Below are 20,000 nucleotides of genomic sequence, written 5' to 3' on the forward strand. Positions count from 1 at the left end.
CCCCATCCACCTGGATCCTCCAATCTGCATCCAAACAAACCGAAGTCGGCTCTTTGATTACTTGCGCTCTAATATCCCAAAGTAACGTCACTTTTGTCACTATTGGGGAGAAACTTTTTCTGTCTCTCTTTCCTCGGAGAGATGATTTCTCCCTTTGTGTCCTTTCCCCTTCAGCTATATACGTCTTTGGGATCCGTTTCTCCTGAAGGCAAGGTAAACAAGGAAAGTCACTCCAAAACGAACTTCAAGATTACTACAGTCGAACAATTACGAGAGAGAGAGAGAGAGAGAGAGAGAGAGAGAGAGAGAGATAACTTGGTAAATGCAAAATTTCCTAAAAAAAAAAACATTAACATAAATACCAAATAAAAACATAAGTAGCCGAGAAGTTCAATGATGAAGCTGCGAATCTTTGGGACAGCATACGATTCCAGCACCCGGTTAACCCGGCTGTTACGAAAATAACCGTGGTGCTAGCAACTTCATCCCTAGCGACCAACCGAGGTACCAGAACATTAAAACTTTTTTGGAGCCACCCACTTCAATGGGAAAAGGGTGTAAATTTAGAATGAATATATATATATATATATATATATACATATATATATATATATTGTTTGTGTATTATAATGAGAGGAAAAGTGAAGACTTGAATCTTCTTTTCTTGTCTTCAATACATATTTTATGAGTTGTGCACACACACACACACACACACATATATATATATATATATATATATATATATATATATATATATATATGAACAGAATATCAAGACGTCATCAACGAAAGAAATAAACACATAATAAAACTGATAAAAATCGAACGTTAATACGCAAGAAACATTTCCGCTTAAAATTGCCACCACGGAAAACCCAGTAATTAAAGAATTCAGATAAATCGATTCGGCCATATTTCAAAATCCTGTATTTCTGTTACGGTGTTTTTCAAGAAATACACAGAATTCCGAATTTCATGTTTGGATAAGTCCAAATGAAAACGCCACTAACAATTTATTATTATTATTATTTATTATTATTATTATTACTATTATTATTATTATTATTATTATTATTATTATTATTATTACTACTACTACTACTACTACTACTACTACTACTACTACTACTAACTACTACTACTACTACTAGTTAAGCTACAACCATAGTTGGGGAAAGCAAGATGCTACAAGCTCAAGGGCTCCAACGGGGAAAAATACCGCAGTGAAGAACAGAAATAAGGAAATAAATAAACGATATGAAAAATAATGAACATTAAAATATTTAAAAACAGTATCATCAAAACCTATATTTCATATAGAAACTTCAAGAAGACCTATGTCAGCCTGTTCAACATTAAAGCATTAGCTATAATTTTGTACTTTTGAAGTTCTTCCGATTCAACTACCCGATTAGGAAGATCATTCCACAAATTGGTCGGTCACAGCTGGAATAAAACTTCTAGAATACTGTGTAGCATTGAGCCTCATGGTGGGGAACGCCTGGCTATTAGAATTAACTGCACGCCTAGTATTAAGAACAGAATTAAACTGTCCTGGAAGATCTGAATGTAAAGGATGATCAGAATTATGAAAAATCTTATGCAACATGTATGACGAACTAGTAGTAGACGGTACCAGAGATTAATATCTAGATCAGGAATAAGATATTTAGAAGACTAAGTTCCTGTCCAACAAATTAAGATGAAAATCGGCAGTTGAAGACAAGACAGAGGAAAAATACTTGAAACAAGGTAGAATGAAAGAATTAAAACACTTCTTCAGAATTGACTGATCACCGAAAATCTGAATACTTTCTTATTAAGCCAATATTTTTGTGCAATTGAAGAAGACACCGACTTGAATTGTTTCACAAAAGTAAATTTGCTATCGAGAATCCCTTCTAAAATTTTAGAAGAGTCATACAGTGTTAAAGAAAAATTATCAAGGATGTTAAGGAGTCACTGTCCTTGACTACTTACAATCATACTTTTGAGGTTTTTAAGGATTCACCTTCATGCCCCATAAACTAAGTTTAGCTAGATCTCTATTAAGGGATTTAGCAACCCCAGATCTACATTCAGGAGATGGAACTGATGCAAAGAGAGTAGCATCACCTGTATATGCAACAAGCTTGTTTTCTAGTCCAAACCACATGTCATGTGTATATAGTATGAAAAGTAATAGGCCAAGAACATTACCCTGTGGAACACCAGATGTCACATTCCTATACTCAATATGGTGCCCATTAAACAACAACTCTCTGTGAACTATTACTTAAAAATTAAAAAATAATGCTACGAAACGACCCATCCACTCCCAATTATTTGAGTTTGAAAACAAGGGCCTCTAATTAACACGGTCAAAGGCAGCACTAATATCAAGGCCATTCATACAAACTTCCTGACCACAATCAAGGGATTTCTGTACAGCATTGGAGATTGTAAGAAGGGCATCACATGCTCCAAGGCCTTTACGAAAACCAAATTGCAAACTAGGGGACAGATGATTACCTTCAGCAAACTTTTCGAGACGTTTTCCCAAGAAGACGTCCTAATTATGGGAGTTGAAGTAAAATGGGCGGTAATCAGTTGGACTTTAGCTACCACAAATACATTTACGAAGTGGAGTAACTTTACCATTTCTCCAAGTGCTAAAAGCTCCTCTTTTTACTAACTTGCGCAAAATAACAAATAACTTTGGAGCTAAAAAATCTGCAGTCTTTATAAAAAGCAAAGGGAAAATTTCATTTAGGTCTACACCTCCATAAGCACCAAGGTCCATCAAGAGAGCTTTAACTTCCTGCGATCGAAAAGCTAAATTTGTTAGCTTAGCCTCAGGAAAACAGAAATGAGGAAGATCAAGTTTCTCATCACTCTGCTTACAGTCAAACACACCAGCCAAAAGGGTTGCCTTTTCCTTTGGACAGTGAGCGACATGCCATCGAGTTTAAGTAAAGGAGGAACTGTTGCATCTATACCAAAGAGTGCAGATTTAAGGGTAGTCCACCACTGGGTTGTACCAGAGAGAATTTCTTTTATGGTTAAATTGTATTCCTTTTCAGTTGAAGCTTAAGCTCTCCGAGCAGAAGCTTTTACTGAGTATAGTTATTCTAAGTCAATTCTGATCCGTTACCCTTTTAAAGATGATAGGCCTCCTGCTTCTCCAAATAAAAACGCCTACAATCATCATTGAACCATGGTTTGTCCTTCACTCGGTACCTTAGAACACGAGAAGGGATATTCCTATCAATTATACTGCCTAGATTCTCATTCAAAGGAACAACAGGATTAACACCACTATACAATTGTGACCAATTCAAACCCTAAAGATCATGCAAAATCCCATTCCTGTCTGCTTTAGATTTCATATAAATCTTACATTATTATGATACATTTTATCTTGCTTACATTATTTAACTGCACGGTCAAAAGAAAACTGAAAACTAAAAGAAAACACTACGAAAGATTTAGTACCCGGAAAAAATTTGTGTCTTGATAGGTATTCAAATTGACACGGCAAAGATGAAAAATGCAATAATTCAAATACTATATATATATATATATATATATATCAGTATCATTTACGGAAACTTTTAACTATATATATATATATATATATATAGTTAAAAACTTCAGTGAATGATACCGATATATATATATATATATATATATATATATATATATATATATATATATGTACATATATATGTACATTTATATATATATATATATATATATAGATAAAAATTTCAGTAAATGATACCGATAATGTCTTTCATACCTTTCCCCAAATTGCTATTTTTAGAAAAATATCTTTTCTAAACATACCAACGAGTATCCTTAATGACATCCTTCGCTGCCATGTAAAAACTCCACTTTTTAAATACAGCAATGTCAACGTTTTGGATTAGACCTATTAATTAAAACCAGGAGCTAAATTTTCGCCAATTTTTGTGATGAAAAAAATATCTTCAAGTCCATGGTTCTCAGAAAGCAATAAACGAACCTCATTATATATATTTTTTATACCAAAACTGCTGAAATCATTTCATAAATTTCTGCTAAAACCCAGACAATTAAGAGAAAGATCTTCGTTGGCTTTTAAGAGATATTGAAAATGAAAATGTCTACTTATGTTCCTTTAAACTATATTTTGAATAACGTTTGCTTTCAATTTCATTTTCGCTAATTATATTATATTCATTCCCCTCTCTTCTCTATCAACAAAACCAGGCCTATTCCTTTTCTATGTAAATTAATTTTTGTGTTTTCCAAAAAAATACTCTCTCTCTCTCTCTCTCTCTCTCTCTCTCTCTCTCTCTCTCTCGTTGTCACCGTAATTCCATAGGAGACATAAACTGAGTCATCGAGTTTAATCCTCCGAAATGAAAAGGATTCCGAGGCTTAAGAAGAATTACCCTTCGAATAAATTCGACTGGGCCTTACCTGCTGCGGCGGAGGCAGCAATGATTCCCTAGCCCTTTGTCAAACTCTCCCAGCCGCAATCACCCACAATCCCACTGGGTCACTCACTCACCCGCCGCCAGGATTTAGACAGACTATAGGTCAGCAAATGAGTAAAGGTTCTCTTACTTGTTCATAAGGTAAAATAAACACCTATGTCATTTTACATATCTACGTTCACCAAACGGTCAGTTGAGCTCCAGAAGGCACTAGAAGAGTTGGAAGACCCACGCCTACATGGCTGAAAACTATGAAGTGTGAAGTAGAAGATGATGAATGGAGAAGGTATTCAATTAAAAGCTCAAGGTAGAGACGGCTGGCGTAATCTAAGAGGCCCTTTACGCCAATAGGCGTAGGAGGAGATGATGAGGTTTTCGCGAGCTAATATTGCACAGTCATAAATCATATGCATTGCTTTTGTGTTGTTAAATTTGGAGAAATAAATTACTGAAAGGATATAAAACTATTATATCTATAATAAAAATTGGTGTAAACTATTCACAAACACTTTATATGCTGACAAATACACCCATATAAACACAAAAAATCCTGGTGACCCCATCCAATGAAATTGAAAATATGCTATTGGCGACCATAACACACACACACACACTAATACATATGTATATTCACACACACACACACACATATATATATATATATATATATGTGTGTGTGTGTGTGTGTGTGTGTGTATGTGTGTGTTAGTGTGCTTGAGCACGTGCGTGCGTGCGTGTGTTTATATAGGTTACATTGAACTTTTTTTTTTTTTTTACTTTTAGTAGAAGGGACCACCATGAGGGAGAGCCGTCCTGTTCTCAGCTGATGTCATTACAAATCAAACTCGGTTAACAAGATTTGCGAACATGACAAGTGCTCTTCCATTGAGTTCCAGCACCAATAATATACAGTATGTCGACAGAACAGGCTGCTAAATGCCTACACCCAACCCTCGAATCTGAAGGTAAAAATAAGAGAAAAGTATTGTATGAAAACAAAATCTTCTAAATATCAGTGTTATATAACATTCTAGAGTTTGTTTTCAAAATATATTTCCTCTTCTTGTAATAAATACTTCCCTATATCTTGTCTTTCAAAGGAAATATGCTTATTTTCAATTTGTATCTTCTCTTTCAAAGGAAATATGCTTATTTTCAATTTGTATCTTCTCTTTCAAAGGAAATATGCTTATTTTCAATTTGTATCTTCTCTTTCAAAGGAAATATGCTTATTTTCAATTTGTATCTTCTCTCTTAAAGGAAATATGCTTATTTTCAATTTGTATCTTCTCTTTCAATGGAAATATGCTTATTTTCAATTTGTATCTTCTCTTTCAAAGGAAATATGCTTATTTCTTTTTCAAATTGCTTTGTATTTTAAAAAAGCCAAACTACCCAATTTAACCTCTTCCTCCCTATTTCCCTGTCGCTTTCATCCTTGCATCCTCCGGAGTGAAAAGGATTTCCCAGCTTGAGAAGAATTGCCCTTCGCATAAATTCGGTTCACCCTTAAGGTACGTTTTCATAAGCGATTACCACTCAACGAGCATCAGTCATGGGTCAACGATGATATCAATTTATTGTTATTGAATGGGGTTATCTTACTTCACAGGACTCTTCTGCTGATCGCTTTCGACTCTAGCATCAATAGCCAAAAAAAAAAAAAAAAAAAAAAAAAAAAAACTTGACAACCATCGTTGAATGATAATCGCACCGGGCAAAACATACCTTTACCTGCATTGGAAGTATGGATTATCAATATTACTAGCCAAGTTGTAACCCTCCTTGGAAAAGCAGGATAATTTAAGCCAAAGGGTTCCAACAGAGAAATCGCGCAGGGCGGAAAGGATAAAGATAATGAATAAAGTTTTTTTGCGAAATAATAAATAAAATATTACATATATTAGGTTCAGTAAAAACGTTAAATCAAATAAGTCATATATAAACTATGAAAAGAGACTTAATTTAAACCTGTTCAACAAATAAGCAATTGCAACCAGTTTGAATTTCTCAAGTTCTACTGATTCAACCACCATATTAGGAAGATTATTCCACACAATATGGTCGCAACTACAATATAACTCCTAAAAGACTGTGCACTATTGAGCCCTATAATGGAGAAAGAAAGACCTAGATTTAACTGTATACCTAGTACAAAACGGTATATTGCGGAATATCTGAATGCGAGTTGCAAATTCTATGCAACACGCATAAAGAAATAACTGAACAATAGTACCAGAGATTAACATCCAAATCAAGGATATGGAATTTCTCAAACTGCAAGTTTTTGTACAACAATTAAAATAGGAGCCAACAGATGAAGACCAGACAGGAGAACAATACTCGAAACATTGTTAAATGTAAAAATTAAAACACTTCTTAAGGAGAGAATGATCACCAAAAATCTTAAAGACTTTATAAATATGACAATTTTAATGTGCAATTAAAGAAATTGACCGGGTGTGTTTCTCTAAAGTAGATTTGCAATTAAGAATCAAACAGAATTTTAAATGAGTTGTTTATAATTAAATCACTGTCATTCCAAAGATTCAGACGTTAAAGAGACACTGTCCATATCCTTTTTACAATCGGATATGAATTTTATTAAGGTTCAACTTCATCCGCCATAATTTGCCTCATGCATTTATTTTAGCTAGATCTCTAATAAGGTACTCAGCAACCACAGATCTACGTTCGAAGAGAGTAGCATCATCTGCATAAGCAACAAGATTGTTTTCTAAACAAACTACATTATCATACGTATAGTATGAAAATGAATGGGCAGAGAACACTACCTTGAGGAACACCAGATATTTCATTCCTATACTATAGTTTCCATCAACTATTATTTGCAATCTATCAATTGAAAAAGAAAATAGTAATGATGTTAAGAAAAGATCCACCTCTTCTCATCTGTTCAAGATTGAAAACAAGGACTTCACAACTAAATCCAATGTGTGTTAACGTACCCGAAAAGAAGGATGTATGCAATTAAAGATAATTCTCTAGATAGGCAAAGTATCGTAGACGGCACATCAACAAATTTCTTCACCATACGCAGTACAAACATGAAATTTGCTTAGGTAAACACCCTGTACGAAATCCCAGGAGTAAAGGCAGGGTTTGATTTCAAATTGTAAAAAATAATTCTAATTCACTACCTCAATATTTCGCATAATTAACTTCCATATTGAAATCATCCTTATTCAACACATTTCGGAAGTACCTTTGTGGGTTCACAAAAAAATACTTGACCTTTTAAAAGCGTTCGGGGAAAATGGGGTTTAGTAAATAGATCATTAAAATATCATCACCGAAATCCCCCACTCTCTCTCTCTCTCTCTCTCTCTCTCTCTCTCTCTCTCTCTCTTAGTACTTTGACCTATTTACCATTCGCTGGGTCAAATCATAATGGGCAGGAACAGCACACATCAAATGGCCAAAGATCAATACGGACGTTGAACACGTTGATTCTCAGAGGTAAATTGAGCTTTTGGGCCATGTCCCAATTATTCCTCATAACAAACCCCCCTTTATTTTACTACCCTCCATTTTTTCCCCAAACCAATGAGCAGTCGGGCAAAATTCTTAATTCAGAAAAAATATGACCAGAACGATTTTACCACTTATGTCTTCATTTGAATAGCAATTCCAATACCAGACTCTTAGGTGCCCTAAGTTATACGCACACGCGCGCGTGCACAGTATAGAGAGAGAGAGAGAGAGAGAGAGAGAGAGAGAGAGAGAGAGCGTGTCCCCCCCAAAACAAGTCCGTTTAGCTTCTAATAACAGCATTACTCAGCAAGTATACACAAGGGCATTACTCACTACCTCACTAATCACAATAATGTACCTATGGTAATAAATCTCTTGCAAAGACAAACAAGGTGAAAAGTCGTTGCCCGCCTAACAGTCGAGTGATCTAGCAATAAGAAAAATCTCAATTACTCCAAATTGAGTTTACCGAACACTGCAGCAAAGCAGCAAAGGGTTTAAACAAACCATTTAATGTTTGCTGCCTGAAACATCAGTATTTTTTTTTCTTTTTTTCTTTTTTTTGGAGGTTGCCTGTCTCAATTTCTTTTTATAGCTTGAAGGAAAATCATGTAGATATAGCAATAGCGGTAGATTTCTGCTTTACGTTGTAACGACAATATTAGAAAACATAAAATACAATAAAAGTTTGTTCATGTTCAGATGGACCAACCATTAAGAAATGAGACCCTATTACCCAGCTATGTCCATGAATATATATAAAAGTATACATTTACATTTAATAAAAATATTCATAACAATTAATCTACATATCAGCAAAAAGTGTAAACCAAGTTTTTATAATAAAGGAGACTAAACTGTCTAAGATAATGTAGATTAGTATAATTAATATTTACATCGTGTGGTTGAGATAAATATGTAGAAAACCAAACAAGTTTCACGTACAAAATCTTTCTACAGCAACATGTGAATATTGTGAAAAAATTATATTTTGAAATGTACTGATAACAAAACTCTTAACTATCAAAATTTAAGAAAGTTCTATACCATAGAAAGGCATTGGGAACCAATTTTGTAGACAGACGCAATTTAGACTGAAGGATTTTACAGCAGCATCTGATACAGCAGTATATGAGATTACGATACGTCACAAAAGAATGGATAGGAATTACACGTGTCGAAAAGTTTTCTGACTTGTAGAACTTTTAATATTGCATATTAAAGTTTTATTACCAAGACATGTAGACTATCACTACGCAATGTTCAGGGACCCGCATCACTTAACACAGTATATGATCATATACTTTTCAAAATATAAAATATCCAAAAAAAAAAAGATATGAAGTACATTGTTTGCAGGCAATATGGACGTCTCCTCAGTTATGGCAAATGTTGAAGATTTGTCTAAAATTCACATCTTAACGAAGCAAGTAAAATGTTTGATGGACAGCAAAACTAAAGGTAAAGGTGTCTGGTTTCAGTTCCAGTTCCAGTTTCATCTGAATAGATGCTCACCAGGACGTCAGCCGTACAAGCCCAACCCTCCACTGTGGTGCCCAACCACAGCAGTGGTCTCCCTAGTAAAAAGCATAAACTCACAGTCCCTGCCGAGGATCGATCTGCAGCCATTCGAATGCTAGGCGAACAGGTTACCAGGCCAGTAAATCAAAAAAAAGACAGAAAACCTAGGAAAGCTAGAAATCAAATATGTGAAAATTAAGCATACCAATGTAAATGAAGTAAAGCCAGGGGTATACCTAGAAGTAAAAGAATTATGAGCACCTCGATTTGGGAAAAAAAAAAAATTAAGCCTAAAAATAACATAACATGGTAAACGCTTCATTAATTGGATCCGAGCCAGCGATATTACATTTTACTAGAACAATGAAGTTATGATTTGCTCAACGTTACAATACTACTATGTATATATACGGTATATTCTCAATGGCCATTATTTTTTGTATTAAAAACAGTAAGTCTTTTAACGGAATTACACGTGTCTGGAGAAATAAATAAATAAAATATTTATACAGGTATATATCACATTAATTGGATATAATTAGAGAAAATAAAAACTAAACAGGTAAATGTATGTATGTATATATATGTATATATATATATATATATATATATATATACATATACATATATATATACATATACATATATATACGCGCTCACTATCAGAAACTTACACCCACACACACACAAACACATCATATATACCATCTCCCACAAGAAAATCTAAATTGATAAACATGTGACGATAAAACGCACACGTCCATAACTATAAATTTCAAGAAGTATACAAATGTAATCATTATCAGATTTAATGCTTAATGTCTAACATAGTCACACTAGATATCTAATGAAAATACATTTTACTTGTGAAATTTCAAAGGCATACAGAAGTGGAATAAGCTACAGACACCTGGTTTAAAAAAAAATCGGGGATAATTCTATCCAGTATATTTCCCTTCATATCGTAAGGACACTTTCATGAAGTTCGTTTTTAAAATTCTATCGGTATCAACTATGAGATATAGACACATTTATATAGCTAGCGTACATTTTTTTCTTCTTTTTTTTTTCTTTTTTGCTATTGGAAAGTTCAACTAAGGCTGAAGGTCATAGTAGCATATCCAAAAAGGCCACATTCGAAAGGAGCCTCACGTTTCAAATGCTTTAGTCATCACATACAGATGATAAACACTTGAGAGTATAAAACAAAAGATAATTGAAGGCAAGATCACATAGGTTGCTTGTACTTCCGTTTATACAAATAACATATGCAACAAGGAAGGCAACAACCATAGAAAAAAAATTCCACAGAATTTGTTTATGTCATACACAAAATTTCTAAATAAGAAAATCATACATTTTATTTACGGAAAAACATATTAATTCAGTCAGCACGTATCACAGATAAAAATTAAGGACGCAGTTGCAGTTTTAGATAATCGGACAACCATTAAACAAATACAAATCTACAAACAGACAGGGCTATGTATGAGCCAGACGCTCACCCCCTGCTAACCCGGCTAACCTATTTAATTTAAACTAGAGGCACAAAGCATTAAATGGTAAGTGATTCTAGCCATAGGGCACTTGGCTCCGTCTTTGAATTCCACATTCTAATTAGGCAGACTTCCTCCCTCCCTCTTGCTTCTCCTCGTTCGTCTGAGGGGACTTAGGCCAATTCCCGCTTTATCGTACATCGTAGGGAAACCCATTCCGTAAACAATTATAGACTAACGAGATCTCCATATAACCAGCCTATTCACGGTTAAGTCTTCTGCCGTTGTTGGATGACCAACACGATGTGATGATAATATAAGGAATTTTCAAAACATGACTACCCAACAAGATCACGATTATCACCGACAGTGGTATTTGATATAAGCCATCAAAAACTGAATTAAAACTCGCCGATAATTATTATCAATATTTGAGATTTGATCAATAATAATAGTAATGACGAGTCTACTGAAAAATAATCAATAACTGTATAGAAGACAAAATTTCCAAAATGATATCGTACCAATAAAGAAAAGTGATTGAAAGCAAAATTATTTGGCGAGTGGGATAAAAATAAACAGTGGCACGACCTATTGTCCTTGATATTAATGGGCATATATTGGCTTATTTTTCCCCCATTGGTCTGTTGCTCGTTAAAATCTTTATCATTTATATAATCCAAGCTCGTTAGGGAACAGAGCATTGACTCCATAACACAAATATTGTATAATGGGTAAGTACACACACACGCACAAAGAGATAATTGGAGTTCCTTAGCAGGGTTTGAATAGTTATAACTACAATTCTTCTACACCAATTGCCTAATTTGACCCCCACTGACCTTGAACTTTCACGGCGACCTCCTTGGTGACCAACCCCAGCGTGGACTGGGCCTGGCAGGTGTAGTTGGCCGACTCCTGGATGTTCTCCAGAACAAGAACGTTCTTAGTGATGGTGTTCTCCGTCATGTCAATGGCTGGTCCCTGTTCAAATAAAGAAAAAAAAGAAAATGGTCATCTAAGAATAAAAATGGAAGTCACTATATAATTCTAACAAATAAATTAAGTCACTAATATTCTGATAATTTAATGTACATAAATGTTGTTTATTCATTTCTTAACTTCCTTTCCTCACTGGGCTATTTTTCACTATTAGGAGCTTATAGTATCCTGCTTTTCCAACTAGAGTTGTAGCTTAACTAGTAGTAGTAGTAGTAGTAATAATGATAATAATAATAATAATAATCATCATCATTATTAATCAATAATGATATAAAATAAAATTTAAACATAATCAATTCTTAAAATATAATGTCAAAATCTGAATCCTGTCAGTACACCAGGACCTCTTTCCGGTACGTTTAACAATGTCCGGCAAATATATACTATTTTGCTATCGACCGATATAAAACCATTTCGTAAACACCAGTGATTAACAAATACCAATACTATAGTCCATTTCTTTTAGCGATGCATATTTGCACCGACTCGCAGCGGTGCCCTTTTAGCTCGGAAAAGTTTCCGGATCGCTGATTGGTTGGACAAGATAATTCTAACCAATCAGCGATCCGGAAACTTTTCCGAGCTAAAAGGGCACCGCCGCGAGTCGGTGCAAATATGCATCGCTAAAAGAAATGGACTATAGTACGCATTATCTTGAATAAATAATACCCCACAATTCAAAGTGAAATTTGGAACATAACATAAGGCAATTAAAACTCTGGTAAGCTCTGACGACTAAATCATATTCTATTACAGTTCTCATTTTACCATTATCCTTCTTCCCATATAGAGGGAAATCATACAAAGAAAATATGCATTAGCGATCAATGATTCAATATCAAAATATAAGCGATTACAAACAGTGAATAATAAAAACAATATGTAATACCTAATTTCCCATCAAAAAAAAAAAAAAAAAAAAAAAAAAAAAAAAAAAAAAAAAAAAAAAACTTTTCAAACGCAACAAGCTAGCAGCAAAATATCTTTTACGATGAGAAAATAATCTGATGGAAAAACACGTTGTTTTTCATACTCACAGATTATTATTATATAGTTTTGTAATAAACCAGAATACCTCAGTAGTCCCAAAGACCTCATAAACAGACAGGATAAATTGCATAATCCTTTTTTGTGAATAAAACAATAATAAAATGGGGAAAGTATTATCACACACACATATGCATACATACATACATACCGTACATACATACATATATATATATATATATATATATACTGTGTGTATATATGTAAGTGTATATATATCTGTATATTTATATCTATGTATATAAATACACATATATATAGTATATATATAAATAAATAATATATATATATATATATATATATACATATATATATATATATATATATATATATATATATATATATATATATATATATATACATAGACACACACACGCATATATATATATATATATATATTTATATATATATATATATATATATATAAAATTTACACATTTTACGAAGACAAGAACCACCATCAAAATCAAGCACACTATAGAATATCCTAAAATCAGCCCCATTCCTTCTTCCAGGAAATTAAGAATAATACATATCTTAAGTAAATATAATTTTCAACGAGCAACACAAGGAGAAAAAAAAGAATAAAGAAAAGAGAGAAAATAATGAAAAAAAAAAGCCATCACCTTCACGCTAGAAATTAAAACATTCTGAAACACGAAACGCATAATGACCTAACACCAAAGTTTTATGCACTCAAAAATTTCCCCGACGTTTTCCCACATGTAAAGCTAATATGACATATATCAGGCTTAAACAGAGAGGAAAATGAGTTGGTAATTGGTCATTTGAACTAACAATGCTTAGGAGGGGGAAGGAAGGGGATGTTCAGTGCTGGGGTAATTACTGGGCTTAAGGTTATTTACGGGCGTAAAATGGATGATAAATACTAAAAATCAGCTGCGGTGACTCGAAAAACCTGAATGAAAATGAAAGTTAGTTGTTTCGCTGGCCAAATAAAAGTTAAATGAAGGGCAAACATTACATGATTAGAGAAATAATAAATTTGCTTTATGTGGTATGATGAGGGGTTACAAAAGTAGCTTAAAAATATGTGGAATGATGAGGGGTTACAAAAGTAGCTTAAAAATATGTGGAATGATGAGGGGTTACAAAAGTAGCTTAAAATATGTGGAATGATGAGGGGTTACAAAAGTAGCTTAAAAATATGTGGAATGATGAGGGGTTACAAAAGTAGCTTAAAATATGTGGAATGATGAGGGGTTACAAAAGTAGCTTAAAAATATGTGGAATGATGAGGGGTTACAAAAGTAGCTTAAAAATATGTGGAATGATGAGGGGTTACAAAAGTAGCTTAAAATATGTGGAATGATGAGGGGTTACAAAAGTAGCTTAAAAAATAAAGTCGTGAGTGAATGTAAATCCAAGAATAGAGATTTAATATTAGAATTAGAATGGGGTACTATTTTAGATTAAGTGAAAAAAATGTGTTGTAAATACAGAAAATAGGAACGCATAAAAATTAGGGCTAAATATTTAGATAGATATACACAAACACGCACTTCTCTCTCACCAGAGTATGACTATATCCTCTCCCCTCTAATCGAAGGACGGGAAGAGCTGGGCGTGACCGAAAATATATATATATATATATATATATATAGCCAGACACTTGTTCTTTACCATATAGTGTATATATTTGTTCTTTATCATATTGTGTGTATATATATATATATATATATACACACACACACATACATACATACACTATAGGATAAAGAACAAGTGTCTGGCTATATATATATATATATATATATATATATATATATATATATATATATAGCCAGACACTTGTTCTTTATTATATAGGAGAGAAGGTATGAAAAAAAGAACATGAAAAGTACAGTGTAAGCAATAGGCAATACAAGTAGCTATAATTTCAAAATGGAAGGAAAATTAGTGGTACATATCAAGGATCAAAGATTCCTTTAAGCGAAAGTCTAAGGCTTTTGACGATTGAGAGATGAGACGCGTACAAGGTGATGAGGAATGATACAGACAAGAAGGAAAGAGAAACTTAGGAGTTGAAAAAAGTCAAGAACAAAGGAAGGACGAAATGATACGTCAACACAAGATCCTAATGTCCTTGACACGATAAAATCAGACTAACTACAAATATATAAATCAGAAGAATCCTATGCTAAATAAAATTGGAATTTTCATCAAAAAAAAAAGAAAAAAAAAAAAAAAAAAAAAAAAAAGAATAAAAGGTGCCTGCAATATCCATCTGACAGAGGAAAAATATCTCGACAATTCTTACCAAGCAATGCAGAGTGAATGCAATCATATGATGCAGTAATGTGAAAAAAATTGAAATCATTCTAGCAATGCAAGGCAATCGTAAGTGAGACATAAAAAAACTGAAACCTTGTTCTGAATTGCAATATATTTAAGTGAAATAAATATAGTTCCATCCTTGTAATATCACATCAAGAGCATAATTATACTGTATTCGTTCTTATTTCTGTAATATCGAATAGGTGCAAGAACAAAGCTATCCTGCTATTTACTTGACTTCACACTTAACGGGTGAAAAACACCCAGCCTTATCCCATGGATGAGTGAAACCGATCCGTTTGCAATAAGTAACGCATTTGAGTTTAGAAATAGCGAAACACATGACCACAAAAAAAAAAAAAAAAAAAAAAAAAAAAAAAAAAAACACCACTATATCAATATCATAATTATAATAAATATCTTTCTTACTACAACAATGAATTAGATGTCCGAAGAAGTCAACTAGCATCTTCCGCGTCAAGAATAGTGCTCCTTAATATATAAAGTAACTGGTGCGCCACTTTAGATTATCCCTAGCAAGCATTTAAAAGCAACTTCCACTTACAAAAGTACCCGGTGCGCCCCTTTAGATTATCCCTAGCAAGCATTTAAAAGCAACTTCCACTTACAAAAGTACCTGGTGCGCCCCTTTAGATTATCCCTAGCAAGCATTTAAAAGCAACTTCCACTTACAAAAGTACCTGGTGCGCCCCTTTAGATTATCCCTAGCAAGCATTTAAAAGCAACTTCCACTTACAAAAGTACCTGGTGCGCCCCTTTAGATGATCCCTAGCAAGCATTTAAAAGCAACTTCCACTTACAAAAGTACCTGGTGCACCCCTTTAGATTATCCCTAGCAAGCATTTAAAAGCAACTTCCACATACAAGAGTGAGATGATTTAAAAAGTCCAGGTTAATCTGCTGTACAATCCGTGATATAGAAACTCGACGGGCTTAATACGGTTTGAAAATCTTGAATAGCTTGATATTATTTGTAATTTCTAAGGCACAGATCAAGGGCAGACACCCGGAATGTATCAAATTCCGAATTTTACAAACCATTTCATATGTACAGCAAGAAAACATTTTAATGCAAGCGACTGGGAGAATAAAATAGAAAATAAAAGCGAGCCACACATGAGTATTTACATACATACATATACCAAAGGCACTTCCCCCAATTTTGGGGGGTAGCCGACATCAACAAGAAACAAAACAAAAAAGGGGACCTCTACTCTCTACGTTCCTCCAGCCAAACCAGGGACTCAGCCGAATTCAGCTGGTACTGCTAGGGTGCCACAGCCCAACCTCCTAAATTTCCACCACAGATGAAGCTTCATATTGCTGAGTCCCCTACTGCTGCTACCTCCGCGGTCATCTAAGGCACCGGAGGAAGCAGCAGGGCCTACCGGAACTGCGTCACAATCGCTCGCCATTCATTCCTATTTCTAGCACGCTCTCTTGCCTCTCTCACATCTATCCTCCTATCACCCAGAGCTTTCTTCACACCATCCATCCACCCAAACCTTAGCCTTCCTCTTGTACTTCTCCCACCAATTCTTGCATTCATCACCTTCTTTAGCAGACAGCCATTTTCCATTTACAAGATTGCAAAATCGTACATACAGAGTATGTCTGTCACATACATTGTCTGGCGGCACTCACAGACGCTAGTATATCTAATACGCAGTCTAAACTGTATAAGTAATGAACAGAGAGCATCGGCAGACCACTCAACTCTGTTGCATATGAATGGTGTTTCAGTAATAATAAGGTATGGTATATATTATTATTATTATTATTATTATTACTTGCTAAGCTACAACCCTAGTTGGAAATGCAAGATGCTATAAACCCAGGGCCTCCAACAGAGAAAATAGCACAGTGAGGAAAGGAAACAAGGAAAAATATATTTTAAGAACAGTAACAACAGTAAACTAAATATTTCCTATATAAACTATGAAACCCTTAACAAAACAAAAGGAAGAGAAATGAGATAGAATAGTGTGCCCGATTGTACCCTCAAGCAAGAGAACTCTAATCCAAGACAGTGGAAGACCATGATACAGAGGCTATGGCACTAGCCAAGACAAGAGAACAATGTTTTGATTTTGCAGTGTCCTTCTCCTAGATGAGCTGCTTACCACAGCTAAAGAGTCTCTTCTACCCTTACCAAGAGGAAAGTAGCCACTGAATAATTACAGTGCAATAGTTAACCCCTTGAGAGAAGAACATTTGTCTGCAGCATCTGAGAAAAGTGTTTTGATTTTTCAACTGTATTCTTTCTTGTCACTGGTATAAATCAATACTTTTTCAGTTTTAATAATATATTAAAATACAGAGAGAGAGAGAGAGAGAGAGAGAGAGAGAGAGAGAGAGATTATTATTTAATAAATTTATTACGCCCGAAGACGTCAAACAAAGTTACATATTTGCAATTACATACAGTACATCAAAAATCAACATAAGAGAGAGAGAGAGAGAGAGAGAGAGAGAGAGAGAGAGAGAGAGATTATTATTTAATAAATTTATTACGCCCGAAGATGTCAAACAAAGTTACATATTGGCAATTACATACAGTACATCAAAAATCAACATAAGAGAGAGAGAGAGAGAGAGAGAGAGAGAGAGAGAGAGAGAGAGAATACGGACATAGTTTAAAAAAGTTTTAGCAGTAAAAAAACAATAATAAAAACACATGATATATATTCAACCTGACCTTTTCGGTAACAGTGTGTGTGTGGACGTACAAATACACAGAACCATTAACCTAAGTAAACTACTTATCCCCGCATAAGGAGATGAAGTTGGGGAAAATAGGAGAGAGAAAATGCAGACAGGATATTCATCTTTCAAGATGAAATGGAAACTCAAAAATATAAACGAGGTATTGACTCGATTTGGTCTGGAGTCAGCCAAGGTGGGAGGTAGAGGTTAGATGTGGTCAGAGGGGAGGCTACAAGACAGGGGAGAGTGGATGAGGGAGGAGGGAGGAGGAGGGGGGGGGGTAGAATCCGAACCTTTTAAGAGGGGATATAACTGTCATGATCCCATCCATAAATTACACCTTGGCAACTCCCACAAAAACCTTGGTTTATTCCCATCTTTCTCGCTCATGCTACAGTTCAGGAATCGTGATGGTGAGATGCTTAATATACTCATATCTTATACTGTATATTTATTAGACATAATTACGCACCATATATACAAACAAAAATACACACACACACACTATATATATATATATATATATATAAGACGCTTAATATACTCATATCTTATAATGTATATTTATTAGACAAAAGAACACACCATACACACAAACAAAAATACACAAACTATATATATATATATATATATATATACAAATACACATATATATACATATATATACTGTATACAGTGTATATATATATACAGTATATATATATATATATATATATATAAAATGCCAGTCCCTTCCGCGATAGACAGACCACTAATCCTCTCTTTTTCTTTGATATCTTAAACGAATGCAGCTGATTACAAAGATTAGATACAGGTCTCATTGCTTGAAAAATCCGAGAAAGTTAAAGAAAATGACGAGGGTCTTAAGAAAACTGTGGACGGATCTTAAAAGGTCAGTGGCTGTGATCATTTGAGCATTTTAAATGAATGACGTTTCTCTATATCAGGTTTCGTGTCTGAAACGACTGGAGAGAGAGAGAGAGAGAGAGAGAGAGAGAGAGAGAGAGAGAGAGAGATAAATTGCAGTCACCGGTTAACGATGCTCATAATCTTTGCAAGGAAAATATTTCTCTTCTTTCTTTCGTGATGTGTCTGGCTGGACGGCAGGATTAACATCTCGTGTCGGGACATTTCTACAAAGAAATTATTATTTGTGGATATGGTATTTATCCATGCAGGAAAACGGTAAAACATAGGGTCTTTATCTATCTATCCATCTATAATATATACATATATATACATATATATATATATATATACATATATTATATATGTGTATATATATGTGTGTATATATATTTATATATATATATATGTATCTATATACAGTATATATATATATATATATATATATATGAAAACATCCACACATTATCCTATATTTATATACATTATACACACATACATATATATATATATATATATATGTATGTATGTGTGTGCGTGTGTAAACCCCAGTTTTACTAACTTTCCCAAAAACAAAACATTAAGCTTCGATCGTTACCGTACTTCCTTTGTAAGAGACACTGACAATTGAATAATGAACAAAACAGAAACCATTTACAACCATAGCTACCTTCCCCATTAAAGAAGTGTTCAACCAATAAAACACAAATGCTTTACTTTCTTATCCATAGCTGTAGGAATGGTTCCAGATACTTAATAAATATAAAGGGTTAAACGTATGATAGTTTTTCAAATAACGCTAAAACATATTTGGTATCAATAAAATTACTTTAATAAATAGAAGGAAAATGTAAAACTTTTACGGGAATACGAAGTTGGATTAAACAGTTGACCGAAGGAGAGAAAAACATATTTGTAGATATATAACAACCATTTCTCTCATTATCATTTTACTAGAAATAGGAATGAATGGCAAGCGATTGTGACGCAGTTCCGGTAGGCCCTGCTGCTGCCTCCGATGCCTTATATGACAGCGGAGGTAGCA

The 20,000-nt window shown here is 34.0% G+C and overlaps 1 protein-coding gene across 1 annotated transcript in view; it reads right to left on the minus strand.

The window, feature by feature from the left end:
• The window catches only part of LOC137632369 (tyrosine-protein phosphatase Lar-like), a 247,891-nt gene that overhangs the window by 48,483 nt on the left and 179,408 nt on the right, over positions 1 to 20,000 (minus strand). The window contains exon 6 of the mRNA XM_068364304.1: positions 11,818 to 11,959. Coding sequence (XP_068220405.1) covers positions 11,818 to 11,959 — 142 coding nt within the window. The remainder of the gene's footprint in view (positions 1 to 11,817; positions 11,960 to 20,000) is intronic.

This window comes from Palaemon carinicauda, chromosome 41 (genome assembly GCF_036898095.1).
Source record: "Palaemon carinicauda isolate YSFRI2023 chromosome 41, ASM3689809v2, whole genome shotgun sequence".
NCBI classification, from domain to species: Eukaryota; Metazoa; Arthropoda; class Malacostraca; order Decapoda; family Palaemonidae; genus Palaemon; species Palaemon carinicauda.